Genomic DNA, 24,750 nt, shown 5'->3' on the forward strand with positions numbered 1-24,750 from the left:
TCTGTCCTTGTGTGCGAGTTTGTTTATGCATTTGATAGATAGATAGATAGATAGATAGATAGATAGATAGATAGATAGATAGATAGATAGATAGATAGATAGATAGATAGATAGCGTAGTAATATCTATTATTATTTATTTATTTATTACAACTTACTGTAAATTCTTCATGCCAAACATTCCTTCATTTATCGCTACCTTTATGCATTAAGTATAAACCAGAACATGCAAAAAAAATAAAGCAGTTAAGGGTTATATTTGCCATGGCCTTGTGTTAAAAAGTGTTGCCTGTTGTAGAGGGAAATGTGTTCATGGCTGATTTATAAACTAAGGACTTCGAAGCAAATTGATTCCTTTTCAAGCCAAAGGACTTCCACAAAAATGTTACATATTTCTGGAAAGCGATCCCGGTCTTTCTCCTTCTAAAATTAGGCTAATGGACATCATAGTAGTTGTAGCAATGTAAAACTTAAATTCTTTGTCCCAAAAAATTGCATGCTTTGCCAGTGAAGGATTACACCGAGGTTATGTGCAAGATAAACAAAGTGAAGGAGTCACTGCATGGAAAAGAAGCAAAGAAAGGTAACAGTGATGGATTTCTCCAAATAGCATTGTCTCTCCTTTGTTGTTGAAGCAAGATGGATATCAACAATAAGTATTCTCTTTAGCTCTGACTGAGAGACAGACATCTCATAAATCTTAAACTTAATTTTCCTTCAAGCATGCATTTTAAAAGTTCTGAATGCTGGACAAAACTTCAAAATAATGCTGTCTGAAACTGAAGAAATGTTTCCAAGTAATGACATGCTAAATACATCAACTCTGCTTTCTGCCTTGTAATACAGTGAAGACACATTGTTTTGGGTGTCTTTGACAAATGACAACAGCCTATCCCTCCAGTTATTAAAAATTCTGGGTTGTCTCTCATATTTATCGTTGCATGGCTACGGGCTTGAATACAATCCTGGGTAGTTCAATTATACCTTATTTTCCTGTACTTTTCTGGTGTTATGTTTTGACATATTGCTTTTATTCTTTTTCCTTTTCTTTAAATTTTACCTCAGGCTCTCTAAACACACCATTAGGATTAACATCTTGTCTTTGTGGCATCAGAAGAGACTCAAGTCTCATGGACTTAAAACTGAGATGTCTTCTGCGCTAAATCAGCCAGTGCTAATTTGTGTACCAACAGGTTGAGCCTTTTTAATAGCTGCCTGTCCAGACTGATTTAGATATAATTACTCAAATATCAGTCACAAATGATGAGTCTGTGATGATGAAGAAACACTTCCATTTAAAAATGTGTTAAAAATGTGTGTGTGTGTGTGTGTGTGTGTGTGCGTGCACTGCAGTAATTGCCATCCAAATATCTTACTGACACCACTCTTAATGACATGCTGCAGTGCCTTTGTTGTACTGTTGATCATGAACTGCTGATTAGGTGCGACTGGCTGCAAGGCTAATATCAGTTATATGAGTTGATCAATGTTTTTGCAAAGGCAAATAATCAACTCATGAAAAAGTATGATAGTCATCGATGATTCCCGAAGCCAGTAATGTTGATTGGTATCTGAAAAGGGATATAGAACAACCCCTGGGACCATAAGTCCTTTTTGATACATGAACTAACCAGGATCATAGAACACCAAGGTCATTATGCTTTGCACCTTTTTTTAAATTCCATTGTTTGCAATGAATGCCACTAAAAAGGATATGCATTAAAAAAAAAGACATGTCATTTTAGGGGCACCCACCACCCAGTCCCACTGAGCCAAGTGGCATGAGAGTGCTACTGTATGCTGTCTTATAGCCTTTAGTGTTTTGTTTCATTTGTATAAATTAATTAAAAAGCAGTGTGCACTCTTATTTTTAAAATTTCCTACAAAGTAGCAGGCATTCAGGCTGACTAAATCAGACAGCCCCTTTATTGTGCCAAATGAGGAATTAGTTTATGATTTAAGACACCACAGGGTAGAGCATGAAACACTGTAAAGCAATAACATGTCAAAGTATCTGCAGCGCTTAGCCTTACATGACTGAACGTTAGATGAATTGCCTGCTGTTTGTCCAATCATCGGTGTACCTGCTCATTCTTTGTACGACAAAGAGTTCACACTGTGCTTTCTACCTAATTTCAGCAAAACAGATGTGGACATGATCAAATCAGACTGAAAGACCTTTGAACACGCTTCTAAAGCGCGTTACTTTGTGCAGTCACGGTCCTGAAGATCCCAATCAGCATCAAAAGGCTGCGATGTTTGTTTCTACCTGGCGGCTTTCCCTCCTTTCATTGTACCCTCTTAATATTCAAATTTTTTATGCGAGCACAAACACAGTTTCCTTGATGCTATACTGGGTAGTGATGTTGTTTGAATCTAGCTGCTCTGATTTCTTTATTTATTTTTCTTAATCCAATCATGGAACATGTTTGTTGATGTGATTTGGTTAATGCCAACAGTCTGATGTGTGGATTAGACAACTGTCTTTTCTGTAGTCAAGTGATTTACCGTATAATTAGTCATAACATTTCTAACTTTCTGTGTAACATGATCAGATCAGATGAGATGACAGATTTCTCCCTCTATGCCTCACTTTGAGGGAGGTCAGTCTTTCGAGGCTTTCGGCTTGCTGTTGGGATTTAGGAAACTGAGGCTACAAACTATAGTAGAAGAGATCATTTAAACACTCCTATCAATGGCTGATGCATTGTATTGTCTAATGTACTAACATAAGTTATGTGTAAATCTCTTGTTAATGCATCACCTGCACTGCCTATTTGTGAATGATAAAATCACCTCATTAGGCTCACACTGCCATAAGTAATGCTAGATTTTAATTAAAAACAAGAGTTCAAAAACAATTTGCATGAGCTATTTACAGTGTGATAGATTTACTTAAGACAGCTGATGCAAATTCTTTTCTAATTGCAATATTTCTAGCATCACTTTTCTCAGTGTCGCTTGAAAAGACTGTACTCGTTGCCTCTTTGTTCCATTATGGGAACCAAAGAGGGCATGCACTGTAATGAATACAGCTCAGAATACATTTGTCTAAGCCTCACAATACCCTGGATTTGCCCAACCAAAAAGAAATCACACAACGATGACAAAGTGTTGAGAAAATCGTGGATCAATAGCATGTTATGTCCATGACCCCCCTCCTCTGTGGCTTTCTGATGGCTTACACATTTTTACTTTCATTTATTTTTGTTTTCTTTTTTGGGTGTGCAGGAGGGTGGGAGGGAGGGAGCTGGTCTAATGAAGTGTTAGGCTCTTTAAAAAAAACAACAACAAGAAAACAATGTGAGTTTATCTGCATGTTTGCTATGTGTCTACGCTGTGCTTTCAAGCTCAATTAATACTTCCAACTCACCCTTATAAATTTGTTGCATTGTTCTATGCCGTAGAGAAAAGGACAAATTAAATACAACCTTGTGTGGTCTTTGTTTCTAGCCATGTACTGCAGTTGCTTCAAACATCCTGAAAACAGTATGTAATAAGCTTTTGTTCTCAGAACATCATGTTTAAGCCTAGCTTTCATATGAACCTCTATTCTGTCCCATAGAATATGGAATGATCGGAGAGCATACAGTAAAAAGTCAGCGGCCAAGATCAGTTCATGACACAAAGGCCCTGCAGGAGCAAGCTGAATCTGCTAAATTTATGGCACAAACTGGTAATACAATAGTTATCTTTCTTTACTTTATTTTGTTAACTAAACTTAATTTCATCATGCATGCTCTCTCTTGTACTGCACCTTTTTAAGTGGAAATGTTTTGCATTATTATTTTTCCTACTCATTCTCTATTGCTACATATGAACAAGGAGGAAATTTTCCCATTTCTCTATGAGTATTTACTTTGAATATAGGGCATAATTGGGTTTTGTGGGTCTGTTTGTTTTATTGTCACATAGTGAGTTGGCAAGTGGATTACTCATACAGTATATTCATGGAACATTAATTAAACAGCAGTTTAAAACTAAGGCCCAGATGTAGTTAATTATTTCCTCCAAGGCGTGATAAATTAAATGTCATTCGATGAAAAACCCACCCCTTCAGCCAAATATGAAATACATACTTGGCAAAAGTTGAACTGATAGATGTTGCCCTTAGAGATAAAATGAACCTGTGTGGTTTGATCAAGTGTAGCAAATTAAAAACTTAAATCACCTAAATTCATTATGGTTTTTACAATCTACCATTTTAGACCTTTTACTAAAATCAGAAAGTAGTAAAAAGAAGTTAGGTACAAATCCAAGCAAAATCTTTATTTTGCTTTCATTGTTTAGTTTTTTTAATGACAGTTTTTTTAGTTTCTTTCCTTTAATATATCTAGATTACTTTTTTGCAGCGGGTGGGTTTAGCTGTAGCTACTATTAATTTTTTTAAATTTTTCGTTATTTTTTGGGAAATGTTTTCTTTTTTTCATGTGTTGTTTCATTTAAATTGCTGTCATTGTTTAAAAACTCTTTTCCTTTCATTATCATTTTAATTTATGACACACTGTACATGCATACACACCACTACTAACATATACTCATTAACATCTCTTCATTTCCCCCACGCTGTAGGTACGTTGTTTCCCTGTCGAGTTGCATCCGCTGTGCTTTTCTGTTTCTCATTCTCACACAATTTACTCTCCCTGTACTGCCTCATTTAACAAATTGATCCACCTTTCAGTCTATTTTATGATCTGCAAAATTAAGGGCAGGGTTAAGACCCCTATTTGGCTGAATCTATGTGTCCTTGTTACAACATGCTGTGAAACTACTTTAAATTCTGATATGATTTGATGACTTACAATGACATAAATGTATTCAGAGCTGAAATTGAAAATATTTCGCTTTGCATTGAATTATCCCTCTAATGCATAAAGCCTCAAAGAAAATGAATACTTCACCTGGATTTTAACATAATCAGAGAACAATTATTCAGTGACTACACTCAGGTGGGAATTTTATTGTCCACTCACTTGTCACCAGATTATTTATTCTTTTTTTTTTTTTCTTTTTTTTTCATTCTGGCTATCGTGGCTTTGGAAATCACCCCACTGCTTCATGATACTATGCAACTTTATTTAGCATTTCATGGCTTTTTTGGTACCTTTTGTACCATTAAGATTGAAAGGCTCAATGTGTTTTTTTTTTCCTTTTAATCCTTTAAATTAACTCAAGACATGTCCAAGTGAATGTAACAGCTATGGTCTTTTACCTCACTAATCTGCTATACATACTGCTATAGATCATTATTTAATGATGCTAAGTCTGTATGCAGAGTTAAGCAACTGCAAATTCCCCCTACAGATTTTAAAGGCGTAGACCATGAAAACAGAATCCATTCTCTTACTGTCTGGCTTAAATACCACAGATTACATGTCCTAATGAGGCATCCACAATTCAAATTTAAGTGTACTGAAAACCTTCTGCTTTGAGCCCATCATGAAAATGGCTGTGATGTGCTGAATAAAATCAGCTAACTTTCTCATTTCCCCCCATCCCTGGGAGTTAACAAGTTGAGCTAGATTAGAAAAAAAAAAAAAAATTGAAGCCATTGTCTAAAATACAGAAATTGCTCCAATGTTGTCAAGGAAACTAGATGGTTTGCTGCAGTGCAAGGAAATCTACATCTAAGACCCCTTTCCGAACTAACACCCATTAAATTCCATTTTTATTTTCTCAGATGTTGTCTTTTTTGCATGCCACCATTATTTTATTTATTAATTTTTTTTTTGCTTACAGTGATTTTCTCACTTTTTTAAGCATACTATTGAGTTCCATTGAAATGCATGATCTTTTCTTTTTTTTCAAATGAAGTGAAAGCGATAGATGTAACCCTAGTGTCTACTGTTCATTTTTTAATCATCATGGCTGTGCCTTTGTTGTGATCTTTGCGTGAATTTGGTGTAAAAAGGCGCATTAATATACAAATTACTCCAACTCTAGAGAGGCATTTGTTAATGCTACTACTCCCAGTGACTGCAGCCACAGAAACACTTTTCTGCTGCTTACAAATGGAACCGCTAGTCAAAAGTATTAAGCTGCCAATTCAGTATTCATCAAAGATCACATAAAGGTAGACTAGACTGTGTGCTAGATTTCTTCTTTAGGACCCCCACCCTATCCTGACGTTACTCATGTTGGCCCCTCCCCATTTTACACAACCCTGCCCACATTGCCCCACTTTGCCCCGTATAAGCGGTATAAGCCCCAGGACCATATTACTGCATTTAACTAGTGTCACCCTTCTCCCACACAGGTGAATCAGGTGCAGAGGAGTGGTCCCAGTGGAGCTCATGCTCTGTAACATGCGGTCAAGGGTCGCAGGTGCGAACAAGAACATGTGTCTCACCATACGGAACACACTGCAGCGGCCCTTTAAGAGAATCAAGGGTTTGCAATAACACTGCCCCTTGTCCAGGTAGTGTTAGCCGCAGATTCTTGAATATTAATGTTTTGCACCTTTGTTGTTGATCTGGGAGGAAATGTGTTGTTCTGTTTTAACAAATTTCTGAATGTGTCTATTTAAGAATGTATGCAGTAATAATATGATGAATCTAATGCTTTGTTTCTTTGATGTTATTTTGTAAATGTTTTGTTTTTTTTTTCATGATCACTTTTATGTTTTCCATTTCATATAACTGTGAATCAATTCATCAGCATTGAAATGGTTTAATGACATGTGGATCTGTACGGAGCCTGGGGAGCAGTAGATACTGATATATCGTCAGCTTCATTTTCTTGAAGGTCAACTGTGCATTTTAAAATAGCTTTCTTCAAACACCCTGTAAGGCATTTCTTCCTCAACCCATGATGGCATGGCAGATGAGTCACTGGCAGTCAGGTATCAGCATCAGATGCTTTGCTGGCTGGTGACTGCAGCATGCAAATGTTTGTCAGACTGAATCTGGAAGAAAAGTGTCTCAAGTAACCATTATCAATTTTTGGATTTTTTTTTTCTACTCGCATAAATATGTTGATTTAGTGCTTGAGTTTAGTCAAATATATTTACTGGTGATCATAAGTGCAGTGCTTCCGAGATCACATCACAAACTCCTAAATAATCATGGCTGATCAAAAAACACTGCAAGCTGCATCCTCTGACATTCTGATCTGTGATGTATTATGCCCTATTTTAGATAGGGCCCTTTGTAAGTGGGAAGTTGGTAGTTTTCAAAGGGGTCATTCTTTTTTTGAGCGTCAACACCGAGAGATAGAAAGACAATGAGTCATCATTGTAAAAGAGCATCATTTCAGCCCTGATGTGACTCCTCTATGGCCATTATTATTTAGCTCAGGCTGCACAATCCCTGCTGCATTATCATGTGGATCCAAAACCTTCTTTCAAGTAACAGTAGAGAAAATCACCACATAACTGTGCCTTGACACTGAGGGGAAACTAAAGCAATTAGAACTTTTAATTTTTAAAAGAGCAGCGAGATATTTTTCATTTCTAATTTGCTCACTTGTTTAATTTCTTTTTTTTAGTTTAGAACATATCAATGCACTCCTGCTGTGTTGTTAAATTGCTTTGTCTGTATTATTTGAAAGAAGCTTTTCTATTACTTATATTTGAAATCTACCACAGGACCAAAGAAGTTGTTTTACCAGGTCACCCTTAAAAAACTGACATAGCACTAACTTTACTTAGTTAACATAGCAAACTGGTACAAAGAAATCCAGCCTGGCATGGCGCCTTGTGAAACACAGAGCATACATCTAATATTCTGTAAGGCAGACATATCGATTAGCTTTCCACACCGTCTGTGCTATGCCAAGCTCAGAACACCACTTCCAAATCACATTATGCCTAAAGACACATCAGTTCCAGTCAAAAGAAACCTTACCTTATAGCTTCCATCAATGAAAACAGCAACATCATCTGTGAACAGCGTTCTGGGTTCTGCATCTTGAGATCAAGCGTGCTGTTAGAAATCCTGAGCTTCCAAAAGTTGTGATGCCATACACAACATGATGGATCTGCCAAAATACCCCAGCAGTCTGCTTTGTAAAATAACCCTTGAGTTGTAAAATGGTAGTGCTTTTTCAAGCCAACCAACAGAACCCATGGCGTTTTTCTGCTGAATTTTATTAATTTTATTCTTAGCAGCACAGTCTACAGGAAGTCTGATTGACAATTCTTCTGTACAGTGCTTTCTGAAGCACCAATATATGTAAGGTTATTGTTAGATTCTTAAACTGTAGCATATAATAAAGCTGTTTAACATTTATTTTAGCTTTCCTTGCATATGAAGTTAATTCAGAAAGAAAGAACATATTCTATACTTTAACTCCATCCTGTCTAAAAAAAAAATAAAGTTGGCAGCCTGTGCTTGTGCTAGACTAATATTAATTTCTCATATCACCATCAGACATTTCACAGTGTGAGGTTTGGTGAGGTGTAACAGAGGCATACCTTTGACATTACACTCCTTGAGGGTTTCTGTTCCTTAATTTCAGTGAGCTGGTGAGCTTTGCAGTGCACATGCACAGGAATGCTTTTTGATGCCATTCCTTTGAACATGAAGAGGAAGCAGGAAATTTATTTCAGAATAAACTGTGCTTCTGCACTGCAGTGAAGTAATGCACCACCTGAGGTCAGAGGTTTAGTTTGTTTGTCTTTTGTTAAGAAGAACAACGTTCTAAGGAGGAGTTAATAATTTAACCACAACCTAATTTTCTGAAGAAAATGTCAGTTTATATACTGTACACTCCATAGCTGGAGCTGACTACCTTCTACTAATTAGCCAAACTGTATTTTAGTATGAAGGATGTAATAGCCTATGCTTAGCATGAGCACTGAGGGGAAAATACCATGAAATTAGAATAAGCAGAACTGGGACAGAGAAAAACAACAAAAATAAATAAATAAAGAGTGTAAGTCAGTTATGAAAATAAGCTCACAACCAGGTCAAAAACCTACACTTTTAAATCAATGCAAATTACAGTCAAGATTTTACATCTATGACATTATGTAACATTTGGTTTGTGATTCTTGCTGTATATTTTTAACACAGTTAAGATATTTTGTTTGATAGATAGGTCTTTTTCTATGGAAAAAAAACAACTCTCTGAACATAATGGAATTATTGTGTGACAGATGCAAATCTGCCCCACTACAAAAGCATTGATTGTGCTGTTTGAAGCTACTTCAAACCACTCCATCAAAAGAGAAGGCACTCTAAAACAAAATAATAAATACTGTATAGTGACTACAGTTGCGTAAAGGAAGCTAGCTAAAAAAGTTAAAAGGGTTAAACCCCACTGGAAAGCTATGAGAAGGGCATGCAAATCCCAGTTTACCTCAAATTAATGAAAACATTCTTGGCAAGGGCAATTGCTTTGGCCATCATCTTGTACTGGCCCAAGAATTTCACCTCTAGCAGACCAATGGACATCCCTGTAAATCATAGCTGCAGTTCAGAGAAAAAGCACACAAAGAGGCAGAATCCTATTCCATCATTGCTAGCTGTTGTGACTGCAAGCTTTTGAACTCAAATATTTCAAAGTAAAGGCTTCAGTCACCATGGGCCACTTAGCTAGGAGCATCAAAGTGGCGCCTAGAGGGACGGGCTGGGACAGACGGTAGCTTGCCTCATGGTGGACCACAGGCTTGATCCCAAGATCCAACTACTCTACAACTGATCCTGAGATCTAAAATTTTGTACTGCGGGGACTTTAAGCTTCTGCACAAGCTGTAGATAGCGACCTTTCTGAAGAGGATTTATCAAGCCCCAGTAGCCACAGTACAGTAGTCAGACATACAAGGTCTTGAGGTCTAAGGTCTTAAGTCCTGTTTGTAGTCTAAAGATGATAAGACCACCAGATATTCAATTCAATTTCAATTCAATTGTATTTATATAGTGCCAAATCACAACAAACAGTCACCTCAAGGCGCTTTGTATTGCGGGTAAAGACCCTACAGTAATACAGAGAAAAATATATGTTATGATATGTTATGTTTACAACAAACTTCCATTAATTGTGCACATTTATTTGCCAGTGCAATACTGTACATGAGGATGAAAATTTTGAACATGCCCACACCAACATCAACCTATTACAGCTCTCTGCTTATCATCATTTGTTTATTTAAAATATTGGAATAGCCATCAGAGCTCATTAGGAAACCCATATGTTTTATAATTAGTATATCTCTTTGACATATGTCTAATGCTATGATTTACTCTTGAAAATGACCACTTTCCATTTTTCTCATGCAGCATAATCAGAAAAAATTTGGTACCAAACACAGTTTCAGAAGTTCTTGGGTTTTATACAGGCAACTTAAAGTTAATTTTGTGCCTTAACTCTATCAGTAAATGCTGGAATCAAGCAGCCAACAGTTGCATCAGAAACTAATATCAGGGGTTAAACTTTTACATTTTGAAAACAGCGTGTTCATCACTCCATATCTCTGTGTACATTTAGGAGTACTGCCAAGACAAGACAGGAGGTGTCTTACTTCTGTCTGCCTCTCAGATTTCCACATTTCCCTCTCCAAAGTAAAACTATGAGCCAATAGCAAATATTCTCTGCAGTTCTATGAAGACTCACCATCTGTCAACTAGAACCCAGTTAAGCTTACACACAAACCAAGATGCCAGAGGAATGCTGCCTTTTGCCAGCTATTGTTTAAAATTAATTGAAAAAAGATAGATTAAAAGTTGCACTTTTATCAGGAAAAAAAAATATATATATATATTTCTTTTTTCTTTTTTTTTTTCTTTTTTCCTGACATATATATATATATATATATATATATATATATATATAAAACAGATCATGCTTGAAGTTGACTAATAGATCATCTCACTGATGTTGGCTTTAATGAACAATAACATGCCACAGATTTAAAATCCAAGGAGAAAAGCTGCCCTCTGCAACATAAAACATGTTGTGATGTCAAATACCTTTTCTTTTGCATTTATCCATCTTGCCTGCTATGTAGTCTAAATATTGCACACTTATTCAGAGGACTGGAACAAGGCTATGGATTGTCTGTTTTGTGTATATTCATGATTCATATGTTAGTGTGATGACAATTTTCCAGAACCACTGTCAGCCCACATTAACTCGAAGGTCCCCTGCTATTAGATCCTCAGTCAACCAAGAAGATTCAACAGACTGTGGCATTGTGTAGACCTGCTGTTCCTGATGGTTACCTTGGTTTAGAAAGTCTGGACTCTTATTGTTGCAGTTCTGTTGAAACTCCCTGGTCAGAGATTGACATTTTTATTGTGTTCTATCTGTGCTACTGTATGAAGCATTGTTAGAGGAGCAGCATTTGCTGATCTTGTGATAAATGTTTGGAGGAGACTGCAGCTTACGGCTAAGATAGTGAAGCCCCCACTATGTCTGTGTGCTCTGTGTTTTACTTACTTTACTCTGCTGCTAATTATTTTGATTGATTTTGTTTCATTTATGGCTGAGTGCAGTTTGGTGAGCGGTTTGTTTATGCTGTATCAGAGACAGAGACATTGATTAGGCCTGACGCCTTTTCTGTGCCCGCAGTACACGGTGTATGGGAGGAGTGGTCACCGTGGAGCCTGTGCTCATTCACATGTGGCAGAGGTCACCGCACTAGGACTAGGATGTGTTCTCCTCCCCAGCATGGAGGCAGGGCTTGTGATGGACCTGAGACCCAGACTAAACTTTGCAACATAGCCCTTTGCCCAGGTATCATCTGTCTGCTCTCTTAATCTGTTAGAAGTAATTATAGTAACAGTTAGAAGTAAAGCATGGACTGATTTAAAAGGTCAGTTCTGTAAAATGCATTACACCTTACATATATTAATCAATGCAATACCTTAAAGGTAAGTAAAAAAGGAATGGATGCAGACTTTCAGCTTACACAATTATGTAGTTTAGGTAACCCTGTCAAGAAGGAATATTGTAATACTGACGTCAAAATCACTTACCCGCAATTGCCTGTGAGCGGTAAGCAGATTAGTGATGATGAGTTTCTCCACACAGTAAATGTTAGCTTTGCTGTCCTAACAGACTCAGTGAAAACCACTCAATTTCAGATGCTTTCCGTCAGCCCTGACAGGGAGCAGCAGCAGTATGTGTTTTGGACTTCTTAATAATATGAATCTTAATATAAAGCTACTCTATCAAAATCTGTTTTTTTGGTTTTTTTTTTTTTTTATGTCTTATGCTCTTTTGTCTCTGGCTTTATTGGGAAATTCTAATTCAAAAAAAAAAAAAAGAAAAAAAGCAGACACCCAAGCTGCAAGTCTGATTCTCCAAATTTGACAGGTTGCCCTGTAAATTTTTGCATTTCACATAATATCTGTTTTATTGGCTTTCAGTATGAGAGAGAATAGTGATCTGAATATTTCCTCCCATTTCTGTCTGCCCTCCTTTTCCCTTCACTTGGGACATGCTTGTTGGGTTGTGGTTGGTGCCTCAGTGGACGGACAGTGGCAGGAGTGGAGCTCTTGGAGCGATTGCTCGGTGACCTGTGCCAATGGCACACAGCAGAGGACCAGGCAGTGCTCAGCAGCCGCCCATGGGGGATCTGAGTGTCGCGGTCACTGGGCAGAAAGCAGAGAGTGCCATAATCCTGACTGCACAGGTAAAAAATCCTGAGCCTCTTAATTCTATATCCGCTTTGATGTCTAAATTTGAAATCACGATTCTAAACAGGGAAGAGAGAGACAAAAAACAAGCCTGAACCATATTGTCATCATCATTATTACAATCATTACAATCACTGTAGCACTTTAACTGAGCTATCTTACTCTTGCTGGTGCATACCGAGGAGCCCTGTAGCAAGAATCAAATCGATGTTGAAAGAATCAAGAATAATGTTAAAGACCATGCTTTATCAATTGGATTTGAAAAATCCAGTTAGATATACTGCATGCCTTTCACACAATGCAGGGTTAGCAGCCCAAACTGTCTGTCAACATCATAGATGTATTAGAGGCTCAAAGATGTCTGCTTAGAGGTCTCAATCAGGCTTTGAATTGTCTGATCATGTGAAGGGTCTGAGCACTCTCATAATCTCTTGATGCAATTTTCAATGCAGCAGCGAAAAACAGCTCACTGATATGTGTGTGTGGAGCATGAGTTCCTCTCTATTTTTCAAAGTCACTGCAAATGTTGTGTAACTAATCAGCCAACCTTATAGCCCCTAAAAGATTCGTAAATGCTTGTGAATGCGTATTTTTAATTTGCGCTTATGATAATGAAGAAGGTGATGCTGTTGTTTGCCGTTACAGTGAGAGAATGTATTATGCAGTTCATTCATTTATATTCATTTAATGAGGCCTATCTATTTAGCAAGTCTTACTTGGTTCCAAGGTGAGAGATCAATCATTAGTTAGAAACACAGCCACTATTTAACAAGTCAGCACAATGTCCATTAGTGCCAGAGGCATTGCCTTTCCAAAGACTTTAAGGCAAAAGCAGCATGATTTTTTTTTTTTTTTTTTGAAAATAGCCAAATACATATTTGGCTAATCTCCTAGGAAAAGTGGCATTTTTTTTTTTTTTTATTTAACTGAAAAGATTAAAGTATAAAAAATGCCTAATAACCACAATAAATGTCTGTGCAGGTTTTTAAATCAATGCAATGTGTTTTCAAATGAAAACAATTTCTTTAGGACTGCTGGAACAATGAGCTCTTTGAAACACATGAGCATGCATCTGTTTGAAGAATCAGCTGCTCTTGAGCGGGCAAAGAAATCGGTATCTACTGGGATTTGATCAATGTCTTGCAGATAGTTTTAGCCAACAGGTCACCATGGGTTTTCTGGTTTTCTGTCTTCCGGAAGCAATCCTGACAGAGGTTAGTTGTAGGACATGAAAAATGCCCACATAAGTGAAGAAGGGGTAAGTGGAGGTTAGAATGAGTGGAGTGTGTTTCCTGCTCACACGGTGTTGTACCTTTCCGTTCAGACAAGGGCATGTGATTTACTACATCGCTGAAGGGGAGCATCTGTTTTTTTTTTTTGTCTAATGCACAGTTTAAGAGTGTTCATTACAAGGGCATAAACCATACTTCTGTTTTTGGGAACTTCAGCATAAATGTGTGTGTGTGTTTTTTTAATATATTGCCAAAGTGATGTGAATAATCAGCACTCTCATTTTCTTTAGCCATAAAATACACACACCCCTGAATATTACAGGTAATATACTTCATTTGTGGAATATTGCCAACAAAATTCCATCGTCAAACTAAAAGCATGGGTAGCAAAAGATATAAATATAATAAAAAAATGACAGCTGAGACATCACACACTAAATAAAGACATTTATATTGCTGTATTATTTGAGTTGATCTTGTGCTTGAGGTCTTTTGGCAGTTGTTATGAATGTAATAGTCTCTGTTTCTAACTGAGAATGATTCTGTTTTAGCTAATGGCCAGTGGAATCCTTGGGGTCCGTGGAGTGGCTGCTCTAAGTCCTGCGATGGTGGATGGCAGAGGCGTGCTCGGGTATGTCAGGGGGCAGCGGTGACCGGGCAACAGTGTGATGGAAGCGGAGAAGAAGTCAGAAAGTGCAGTGACCAACGCTGTCCAGGTGAGTCAGAGGATAATAAGACTAAAGTCTGAGTGGCCACAGAGAAGCTGAATGAAAGTGAGGAGATAATTATCTCTGTGCACTGACTGACATGTCTTGTTATAAGAGATAAGTTAAAACTGAATCTGAAGAGGGGGTGCAGATTAGCCGAGGTGGATGACTGAAATAAATTAAGAAATTGAAATAGTGGTGACGGACATAGTGAGAAATTGAAGTATCATCAAAGCTTAAAGTACGGTTTTCAAAATAATCTCCTTTGAAGTGGAGTCTTAAACATAAAGTCACGTAATACTTCTATTCTCTGAAGTAAAGGAAGCCGTTTTCCACAAAAACATTAAAATCTTTTTTTTTAATTATTATTATAATTAAAAAGCACCTTCCCTCACAACGACTGTGGCTTGTGGAGAGGGTACGTTTTATTATAATCCTTAAATGCATCCTCATATTCTCTGAAACTGTACAGCTTTGATCTCATGCATTTCCATACCTCCTAATATGCAGCATGAAGAAATCGTTGCATCATATTGGAAACACTAAAAAGCTTTTAGCATTGATGTAGTAATATTTGTATCACTTTGCACTCCAGCACCATATGAAATTTGTCCTGAGGACTATGCAGTGTCAATGGTGTGGAGACGGACCCCTTCGGGAGAGCTGGCCTTCAATAGATGCCCCCCTAATGCCACAGGTAAGGACAGAAGCTGTATAAAATATTTGTGTACATTTCTAATGATTTTTTTTAAAACTAGGTGCGATTGCAGTGTTTCTTTATAGCAACAATATTGCTGGTTTGAACCTCTTGTGGAGCTTGCATGTTCTCCCTCTCCACAGTTCAAAGACATGCATGTTGGGTGAACTGGTCATTCTAAATTGGGCATAGGTGCAAATAGGGGAGTGTGTAGTTGTCTGACTTTGTGTGTTGGTCTGTCCAAGGTATATCCTGTTTCTCCCTCAAAGTTAGCTGAGTAAGGCTCCCCTGGATAAGTGGTTAAGAAAATGGAGGGATGCTGCAAATGGTGAAAAGGGGAAAGTAAAAGCCAAGTTGCCTCAGGTCTTCTTTCAGTTTGACACTGAGCATTTCATTGTTGGCAGGAGTTTCACCACGAGTAAACAAGATTTTCTCTGTAATGCTAGAGCTCCGTTTTGATTTCACAAAGAAAATATTGTTGAATTTACAGAACTGAATGGCATTCATTTTCCAATGATATTGCCACCCACTTTGGTTGGTCAGGATGTCAAATGCATGGCAGACTCAGGTTGCCTGAAGCAATGTGCATTGATTTGACTTGCAGACAAGAGCTGGTGCGAATCCAAGCAAGAGAACTAATGAAAAAATAATTATGAAAATGTAACCACATACTGGCAAATAAACAGAGTTTGTCTACAGAGACCCTACCCTTGATTTTTCTTTTTTTTTTTTTTTTTGCACTCAAACTTTTCCCGTTAGTGGGTCAGCACCCACACTGTCTGGAAATGTAAGATGGCATTCCTGCATGGTAAAAAGATGGGAAAATACAGAATAATTAATAACTTTTATAGTCAGTTAAAAAAGAATCACTTTGAATAACACTTTGATTAGTAACTTTAATTAGATTTTTTTTTTATTATCACTGGTTTAATTGTCCATTTACGAAGCTTTATTGGTAAATGTATCTGTTAAACTGCTATTACTTCTCCTCATTCCCTTAAGAAAAAAAAAAACCAAACATATTGTGTTCCATCAGTTTAAAATAACAAGACAAGTCTTTTCATAAACGTATCAGTGACATTTTGCTACTTCATGAAGTGTAGTGCTTGATTTTTGCCATCATGATGCTGTTCTTAAATGTAGAAGTTCTATGATCAGACTTTTGCTTTGTAAGTTGCCTGCATGCTCCCCGCATTGTTGATAAAAGCTGTTCATTTTATTTCCACATGCGGTGATGTAATTTATGACTGCACCCGTCAGTACACACAGCTTGTGCACTGGATGGGGAGAAAAAAAAAATGTTGCTGTGATTCTGAGGGCATTGTTAAAGAAAAGCACACTGAAGTCTGTTTTCAGACAATAAGCAGAAACTTTAATATGTGCATGGAGAGGAGAACATTTGAACAGCAAATTTCAAAAGCTTTCCTCTCCATTCAGGGCGCGACTAACTCTCAGCTACTGAAAAGGATAAAAAGGAGGGGGGGAAGCTAGGAGAGGATAAAAGGGGATGCAGCCTCTGATAAATCTGCTGTGATACAGGTTACCTTTGCTCTTGCTGAAGGTCAGTTTGCTAACAGCAGACAACAGGGCAGAGGGCTGTTGTGTGCAAAAAAGTTACATGTTGCCTTGACACAGTAAGCTCTTGTAAAATGGAAAACAGTCTGGTGTTCCTAAAATTACATTTCTTCCACAACCATAAAAATGGCTAACTTGCAAACTAGATGTAGTAGCAAACACGCTGTCATTCACAGATGGCTCACCTGCGGCAAAGTTACGCAGAGTAAGATTTAGTAGCATGACATTAGCTTTCCGGCTTGACATTAGTTTTATGGCTAATAACTGTTTGGCACCGCTAAGCTATTTCCAGCTTGTGGTGAGGGATTGTGTGTGTGTGTGTGTGTGTGTGTGTGTGTGTGTGTGTGTGTGTGTGTGTGTGTGTGTGTGTGTGTGTGTGTGTGTGTGTGTTTTCTTACTTGTGCGATGTTGGAAATGTGACACCTTTCGCAGACCTTTACTAAGAATTTCATTTACACCAAGCATTGTCTTTATGTGCTAAGTTCAGGTCAGACAAGGTGAGGCTTTTTATTCTGCTTTAATGAGCGTTCTCATATTCTTGTGAGCTACAGTATGACATAAAAGAATAATTCAGCCCACGTGTTATTTTCTTACATGCAGCTAATTTGGATGCTGTTTCAGACATGCACACAACATTGTACTAGGTCAGCACTCTGGGCTGAGATTTTATGGTTGTCAGTGTTCGTGGACTCCTGTAAATATCTTCAAGTTCAAGATGTACCATATGTGCAGTACGGCTTGAACCCAAAATGATGATATCAGGGATGCTATTTCACTCTGCCAGAGAACTGAGTTATACCTGAACAGTGTCATAATAAGAGGGTAAAAATCCACCGAACAGTCATATTTCATGTTTAAGTATAGTGCATTCTCCCTGTCAAAGCTGGCACTGGAGCACTGGAAAAAAAAGATCATGATAGACAATAGGTCAGGGCAGGTCAAGTTTATCTCTAAAGCCATTAATCACAGTTCCAGCGTCAGCAGGTTTTGCAAAGCATACATTAGGAAACCATAAATGAAAACAACTCTTCAAAACCTTTGACCTGGAATAAGATCAAGGTCGGACTCACACCTTTGGTGAATTTCCTTCCTGATAATCTCCACCTTCCAGGGCAGTCAGAAATGAAATGGCGGCGGTAAACAAAGATGAAATATTGATCGGAGAAGGCAACCGAAAAAGTCTAAAATGTGCAACATGAATGCAGTGTGACGGCACGGGTGAAACATCCAAATGTGTTAGGGGGCTTCAGCACCTACTCACCCATAGCCACTGTCGTCATCAAGGTCATCACAGAAAGAGCACTCGGTGCAGGGGCGTCTTCACCGACTTGGTCATCGCGGATGACAACTGCCACCGGAGGCAAGAATGGGGGAAAAGTCCAGATATGTACAGCACATGAATTTGTTCACATTGTAGCAGTCAAACAAAAGGTCCCTGAACTGGTAAGCATGCATGCTACATTCACATGTACTTAGATACAGTGTGTGCTAAAGCAAGCCACAATTAGAATAACAATGAAGGAAAATTAATTCTTAGAACTAAAATCTTCTGTAAGATTCCAGATCTTCAATCGTCTATTGATTACAGTCCACCCCATTATTAAATAATGTGTTATGTGTTAATATTTTGCATAAAACACAACAAAACTGCATTCTAATATTATAATTAGGTACATCAGCCACATATTTTTAATGATACAAGATCAGCCACAGCATTAAAAACACCAACAGCGCTGACCCATTGAGAGGTGGATAGAATCTCTGGAAGCATCCTGCAGTGCCACAAGACACTTTGAGTACTATGGGTTGCTGCTTAGGACTTCTGTGGATTAGACTTGTCCCCAATTACATTCAGGGCAATTGGGAGGTCAGGCCAGTGCTTTGGGCTCTTTGTTGTGAGCAGATTTTGCAGTATGGTGTTGAGCATTGTCCTGCTGAGGAAGGCAGCTGATGCTGAGAGTCCTGTTGCCATGGGGGTGTGTGCTTGGACCGCAACAATGTTTATATGGGTTGCAGCATCGAAGGAACACCCACACGGATGCCAGGATCCTACGATTCCCAGGAAAACATGGGCTTGTAATGAAAGGATAGAGGTTATTCACTACACCTGGCAGTGGCTGCCCCGTGTTATAAATCCTTTGATATTGATTTATATGCAGTTTAAGTTCCTGCTAACACCTGAAGGTACTAGTTACTTTGCAGAAGATGTTTTGCATCCAAAAGTTCATGTACTGTTATTTATGTGCCTGTGTAATGAGAGCCCCAAATCTCAATTATCAATTAAAGTTCAAGTCATCCAGTTGAAAGTGGGAGCAATTAAAGTAGCAACACCACAGGCTATTAAACAAACTCTTCACAGGTTAATGCAGAGAAAATTATCCAGCCGTCTCCAGCAAATAAATTAGACGCCATCCTTCAGAGAGGAGAGTATTCATTTTTATTTTAGCATGTTCTGCCTTTTCATAATATTAATGGTAGTTATTTCAGTGCAAGGTCTTTTACTAGCCGTATATTCCACTGAGATTTTTTTTTCAACAATGAAAGAGACTTTGTTTTTTTTGCCTTTTCCACCACTGGATGGTGACCACAAAAATTGTGCTCAAAGTCTCCTTTTAACATTGTCGCATTTCAAACTCCTCAGCTAGTAAACACTGTGTTAGTATTCTGCCTTGGTGAGGATGGCTTGAATAAAAATTCTCTTTTAATGGCACCCAAGTTGAGAGTGCTGTCAAACCAGACAGCGACAGGTCAGTGCCTCAGTGGAGCGCAGCCTTGGTTTTGATCAAGCACATCTCCGCTGACCTATATTTCATACTCAACTTACTCTACATACATCACTGATGATGCAAGGACAGATGACAGATTGATGCTGAATTACAGCGAAGGCCTCGAGTTTGTGTCTCTAACCCTATTTGATCCCGCTATCAACATGTTTCAAAGCCAAGACGGATTCAAATCTAATTATAATATAAGCATCAGTTAAAAAATAGATCAGTTTGGGGAAAATTCAAGTCAAAAACTGGTGAAACAAATGTTGACAGAAAATTTGCATCATCTCATGACATTGACCATAGATTAAACTTGTTTTGCTGTTGTTTATTCTCACGTCAGCAGTGCATTTTAGTGAGAAATTGAGATGTGCTTATGGACATTCTTTTTATATCAAATGACACTGGTGGTATTAGGTTTTATTTTTGCAGAGTTAAAAACCACAATCAAGTTTTTTTTTTTCTTACTTAAAATTATGTTGTTTAAATAAAAGATGAGCTCCAGTCCAGGGATCTTACATTAAAAGGATTTTGGCCTTGGGTAATTTTGTGTCTTTGAGGAGTGCTGAAATCACATTAAAATTGCAACATCATACAGTGTATTAATAATATAAACACAGGCTACCGGTGACCAGAGAACTACCTCTCTAGCTGTTTAATTTCTGTTTCATACCCATGCATTGACAAAATTCACATCACTGAGCAACTTTTATGCTTATCAGTTTCAAGCAGTTCTCGAATTTGACCTCTTCTCACTGCTCTGTGCCTTTTTGGCAATTCCCACTCAAAGAATCCAACCTTTTTCAGCTTACAGTAACCTTTTGGAATGTCAGAGCCAAAACACTGATGTGAATGCCTAATTTTTAGGTCTCTCTGCTATCTTTTTTGTGCATCCTTAACAGTAGACTTGTGGATTATGGAGAAAAAAAAAAAAAAAAACCCAAAATGAAACCACCGAGGTGAAGCCAGTTTTGAGGGACACAGAAGCTCAGGCCAGTGTAAAGCAGTGGGCCCCTCCTGCTGCCCCCTGGGTTGTCTCATGGTGCTGCATGGTTGCTCCCAGCACACAGCGAGCGTGCACTCTTGGCTTCGGTGGATATCACCAAGTAGTAGCTGTGGAAAAAGGTGGGCGTGGGAGGTGTGTTTGTGATTTCTCTTTGTCTGTGTGTGTTAGTGTGCGCAAGTCAGAGAGAGAAAGCGAAGGAGAACAAGAGATAGTGAAGGTTTTATGTGAAGCCTGGACGCCAGGGGAAATGTTTTGTACTGTGGGAGTTTTCCTCAGGATGTCAAGCACCTGTTTTGGAGCGGTGGGGTGATGTGTGAAGTGCACTCCACTAGGTCGACAGCTGGGAAGGTGTGATGTTGGACCCCTATGTAGGATGTGCATGGTCGTGTGGGTGGATATTGGGTAGTTCTGCTATTTCAGGATTACTGTTTAAATGCCTGACAGCTATCACAGCTGAGCTGCTGCATGTTTGAATAAGTGACTGCAAGTTGTATTAGCAGGGCACGCAGCGCATATATTAAAAGGCATGGGACTGTGTCGTTTGGCATAATATTAAACCAGTTCTGTTCAAATACTGCATTGCTTTCCTTCCATAAACCTTTTTTTATCTCTTTCTCTAACGAGTGGGATACATCAAATTTTGATGGTGAATGATGGACAAAGAGGGAAAGATAAGATTCTCATTAAAAGTATTAATATTATTCTCTTTTCTTTTTTGACTCTCCCCTCCTCCTGTGTCCAACTAATCCCACTCTACCCTTTCAATCTGCCTTTTCTTTGCCCCACCATTGGTCTGAACTCCACCTACCCCCCACCTCTTTATATGTTCTCTGCGCCTGCTCATCTCCCCTCTCATCCCTCCCTCGTTGATCCTCCTCTCCAAATCTGTCGCTGTCTCCTTCCCCTCTACAGGCACCACTAGTCGACGCTGCTCTTTGGATCACCGCGGTATGGCCTTCTGGGAGCAGCCCAGCTATGCTCGATGCATAACAAATGAATTCAGATACTTGCAGCAATCAGTAGGTGCAAAGTCAGCTCTCTCTCACAGCCTCTGTTTCCAATGCACCATAAATTACCTCCCCAGTGTCCCCCTCCCAGTTCTCATCACAGTGTAGCCAAAAAGATTAACCACTTTCAATAGAGGAGCGAATTTAAGTACAGATTTTGCCTTTTTATTCTCTAATGTCCGTCAGCTACTGAATTTAGAGATTCTAGGATGTTCTCTTCTGTGTTTCTTTGTGTGTTAGAATCCAGACAGCAAACAAATTACAATTATTGTTGATACTGCGGTTACAATATATGTGGCTTCTCTGTAGAAATGAAAGGTTACTCGTCACTTGCACTCTGTGTTTTTTTAAATAGGATCTGCTGCAACAACTTGCAGCATTTTGTTAATTCAAAACAAGCCTTTCCCCATAGAGAAAAAAGGTCATAAGTAAGTAAATAAATAAATAAGAGTTAGGGAAACTTAGTGAAACAATATTCAGCTTAATAGAATCATGTCTTTTCCCCTCAAAAGAACCCTTTGTGAACTCGTTTTTTTTTTTCATTCCTTGTCTGATGAGACATTTTAATCACACAAAAAACAGTTTTCATTGAAGCCCGAGTGCATTTTATTGCACCATTTTGAGTACGTTCTTGCTTTAGTGGGTTTGCCTTTGGCCTGAAAACACACAGGCACTTCCACTAGAATAGGTAATTTTGGTAACTTTCCATCACTGTTAAAAATAAAATAATTCGGAAGAGCTGAGATAGCACATATAGCTCTGCACCTGTGAACGTGTATTTATGGACGTAAACCCTGTGCAATGATGTGAAATGTCATTTCACTCTGCAATTTCTGCCTAAATGTGTGTCTTCTGCTCCAGTTAACTCTTTTATTCGTATTGGCTCATTTCAAAACATCCGCGAGGCAGAATACATTTCGGGCCTGGCGCAGATATAAGTGTCGCATAAAGGGCCTTAGAGAGTAGAGTCTTTCTTCCTGATTTTTTGCACCCCATTTAATCTAAATGCGTAGCTTAGCGTGTATCTTGCAAACCTGCAAAGGACATCGATGCCCCAAGTTCTGTCCTCTCCTGTTTTTGGAGGTTCAGGGGCACCTTGCTAAGGGCCAGAGAATGCTGGCGGGGGATGGGATGTCCCAGGTCACAAAAAACCTGCTGGATCTCACCCAGAGGAGGAACTTCTACGCTGGTGACCTCCTGTCTTCAGTAGAGATCCTTCGCAATGTGACAGAGACCTTCAAGAGGGCCAGCTATGAGCCGTCATCAGATGATGTGCAAGTAAGTGGACACTGGGTGTATTTTAACATGCGCACATGAATCTTTGTGAAGCATGCAGTGCAACACAGTGCAGTTACCTGGGTAACATTAATGTTTTATACATTTGGCTGCCAGCTATGTAATATGTGAGAAAAATGTTTTCTAATATGTGTGAAATAACACAAACGCCCAGGGCTCTATTGTATCAAGAGATCTCCTCCACATCCTAAGCTGTTTCATCTCATCATGTTGGGCTTGACTGCAGTCTTGATCCTCTTTATGTCAATAGGATGATGGAGATTATAGCAAAAGCTCCACCTCCATCACCAATAAGACAATGTAGGCTCCCAGAGCTGTGCCAATTTTAAAGCCACCCTTCACAGGCATCTTTGTCCTGTCCTGCATGCATACATGTTAGAATCTGTATATGTTGCTCTTTTTCTGTTTTACTGAGCGCGTGTGAATGGTTTGTGCTTGGCTCATGCTATTTTTTTTTTTTTTTTTTTTTTTTTTTTTGGTTAAATGGGAAGAAAATAATTGTTACTCACTCTGTGATGTAAAAGGATACAGTATACTATAACAGCATACTGTTGTTGATTCTTTGTGAGGTTTTCGGTCTTTGTCTGTGTTTGTTTTCTTATAATTTTCTTCTGCATAAAGTTATGAGTAATAGCCCCCGGAAATTAGAAAAGTGTGAGACTTGTCCATCAACTCTTTGCTGCATAAAAATCAGAATAATTTATCCTTTATTAATGTGAAAGTTCAGTTATTTAAGTCTCAGACACGCAGTTCTCTGCTTACTGATAAGCTTGGTCAGATATTAAATCTGAAATATAGCCATATTGTTTGGCACTGTGTTGTTTTTCTAGGTTTTAAGGAAGTAGAAGTACAAAAGAAAAGGCAAAAAGAAATAAGTTGTCCTACTTAGGTGATATCAAAATTTTGATACAAGACACACGCATACACATTTTATTTAATGCAGTAGGATTTAATTATACAGTGTTAGGACGTACAATAGGTAATTAAATTAAAAAAATTTAATTAAATTAATCATGCACCTTCAAAGCATGGTGATATTTGGACTACAAACCATCAGGGATGCTCTTTTCCTGTTGGTTTTGTGCTCTTTTATCCACTTGGTGTAAGGTGTATGCTTCTTTTAATATTCTGCAAAAACCCAAATGTACAGTACCTGGCCATGCATGGGATACCTAGGCACCATTCAGCCACCTTCCTACTATAGAAAACCTATGAAATGAGGAAAGCGTCCTGTCCTGTGGTTATTAGGAGCGTGTGTGGGCAGACAGGAGAGCAGTCAGCCAGCCCAACCCCTCCGTGTGTCTCTGCGCTAATGCAGTGTTAAAGTGGGCACATTACCACCAGAGGGAGCATAAGCATTCAAGTAGAAAACAAGATAGCCTGTGTCAAGAGAGAGAGCCACTCCCTCAGGCATATTGTAGACCAGACGAAATAACAAGGCTAAAGATCAGACAGGGGTCCTATTACGACTGCAGGCATGCACCCCAAGCAGCCCTGCTCTCCACTGCTGAAGAAGACAATCCACACAGCTGCTCAAACATTCCCTTTCATCTTTTTTTTTCCTGATTGCAGCTTGTGCTTCTCTCCTGTAGCATTAAGTGTTTGCTGCAAGCTGCAGGAGGTCCAAGGTGTATTTTTGTCAGAGCTGAACCACAATTTCCATCATTTCTCCTATCGTTTACCATCACGATATCAGTGACAGATTTCCTGGTGCTGTTGAGCCCTACAGGAGAAATCATTACGCCCTTACAGAAATCCCTGATTTTCTGCTATCATAAATGTTAGTATATTATCCATAACAGTACTTTTTTGAGTGCATGGTGTTTATGTTATGATTTTAAAAAGCGTCTAGCTGCAGCGCCTGTTGTGCTGGTGTGTGGGA

At 38.6% G+C, this 24,750-nt stretch overlaps 1 protein-coding gene across 1 annotated transcript in view; it reads left to right on the forward strand.

Annotated features, from left to right (window-relative positions):
• The window catches only part of adgrb3 (adhesion G protein-coupled receptor B3), a 112,069-nt gene that overhangs the window by 43,619 nt on the left and 43,700 nt on the right, over positions 1-24,750 (forward strand). Inside the window, exons 3-10 of the mRNA XM_030748114.1 lie at positions 3,565-3,675; positions 6,256-6,417; positions 11,511-11,675; positions 12,412-12,576; positions 14,364-14,528; positions 15,115-15,216; positions 21,478-21,584; positions 22,662-22,850. Coding sequence (XP_030603974.1) covers positions 3,565-3,675; positions 6,256-6,417; positions 11,511-11,675; positions 12,412-12,576; positions 14,364-14,528; positions 15,115-15,216; positions 21,478-21,584; positions 22,662-22,850 — 1,166 coding nt within the window. The remainder of the gene's footprint in view (positions 1-3,564; positions 3,676-6,255; positions 6,418-11,510; positions 11,676-12,411; positions 12,577-14,363; positions 14,529-15,114; positions 15,217-21,477; positions 21,585-22,661; positions 22,851-24,750) is intronic.

Source organism: Archocentrus centrarchus, chromosome 15 (genome assembly GCF_007364275.1).
Source record: "Archocentrus centrarchus isolate MPI-CPG fArcCen1 chromosome 15, fArcCen1, whole genome shotgun sequence".
Taxonomy (NCBI): Eukaryota; Metazoa; Chordata; class Actinopteri; order Cichliformes; family Cichlidae; genus Archocentrus; species Archocentrus centrarchus.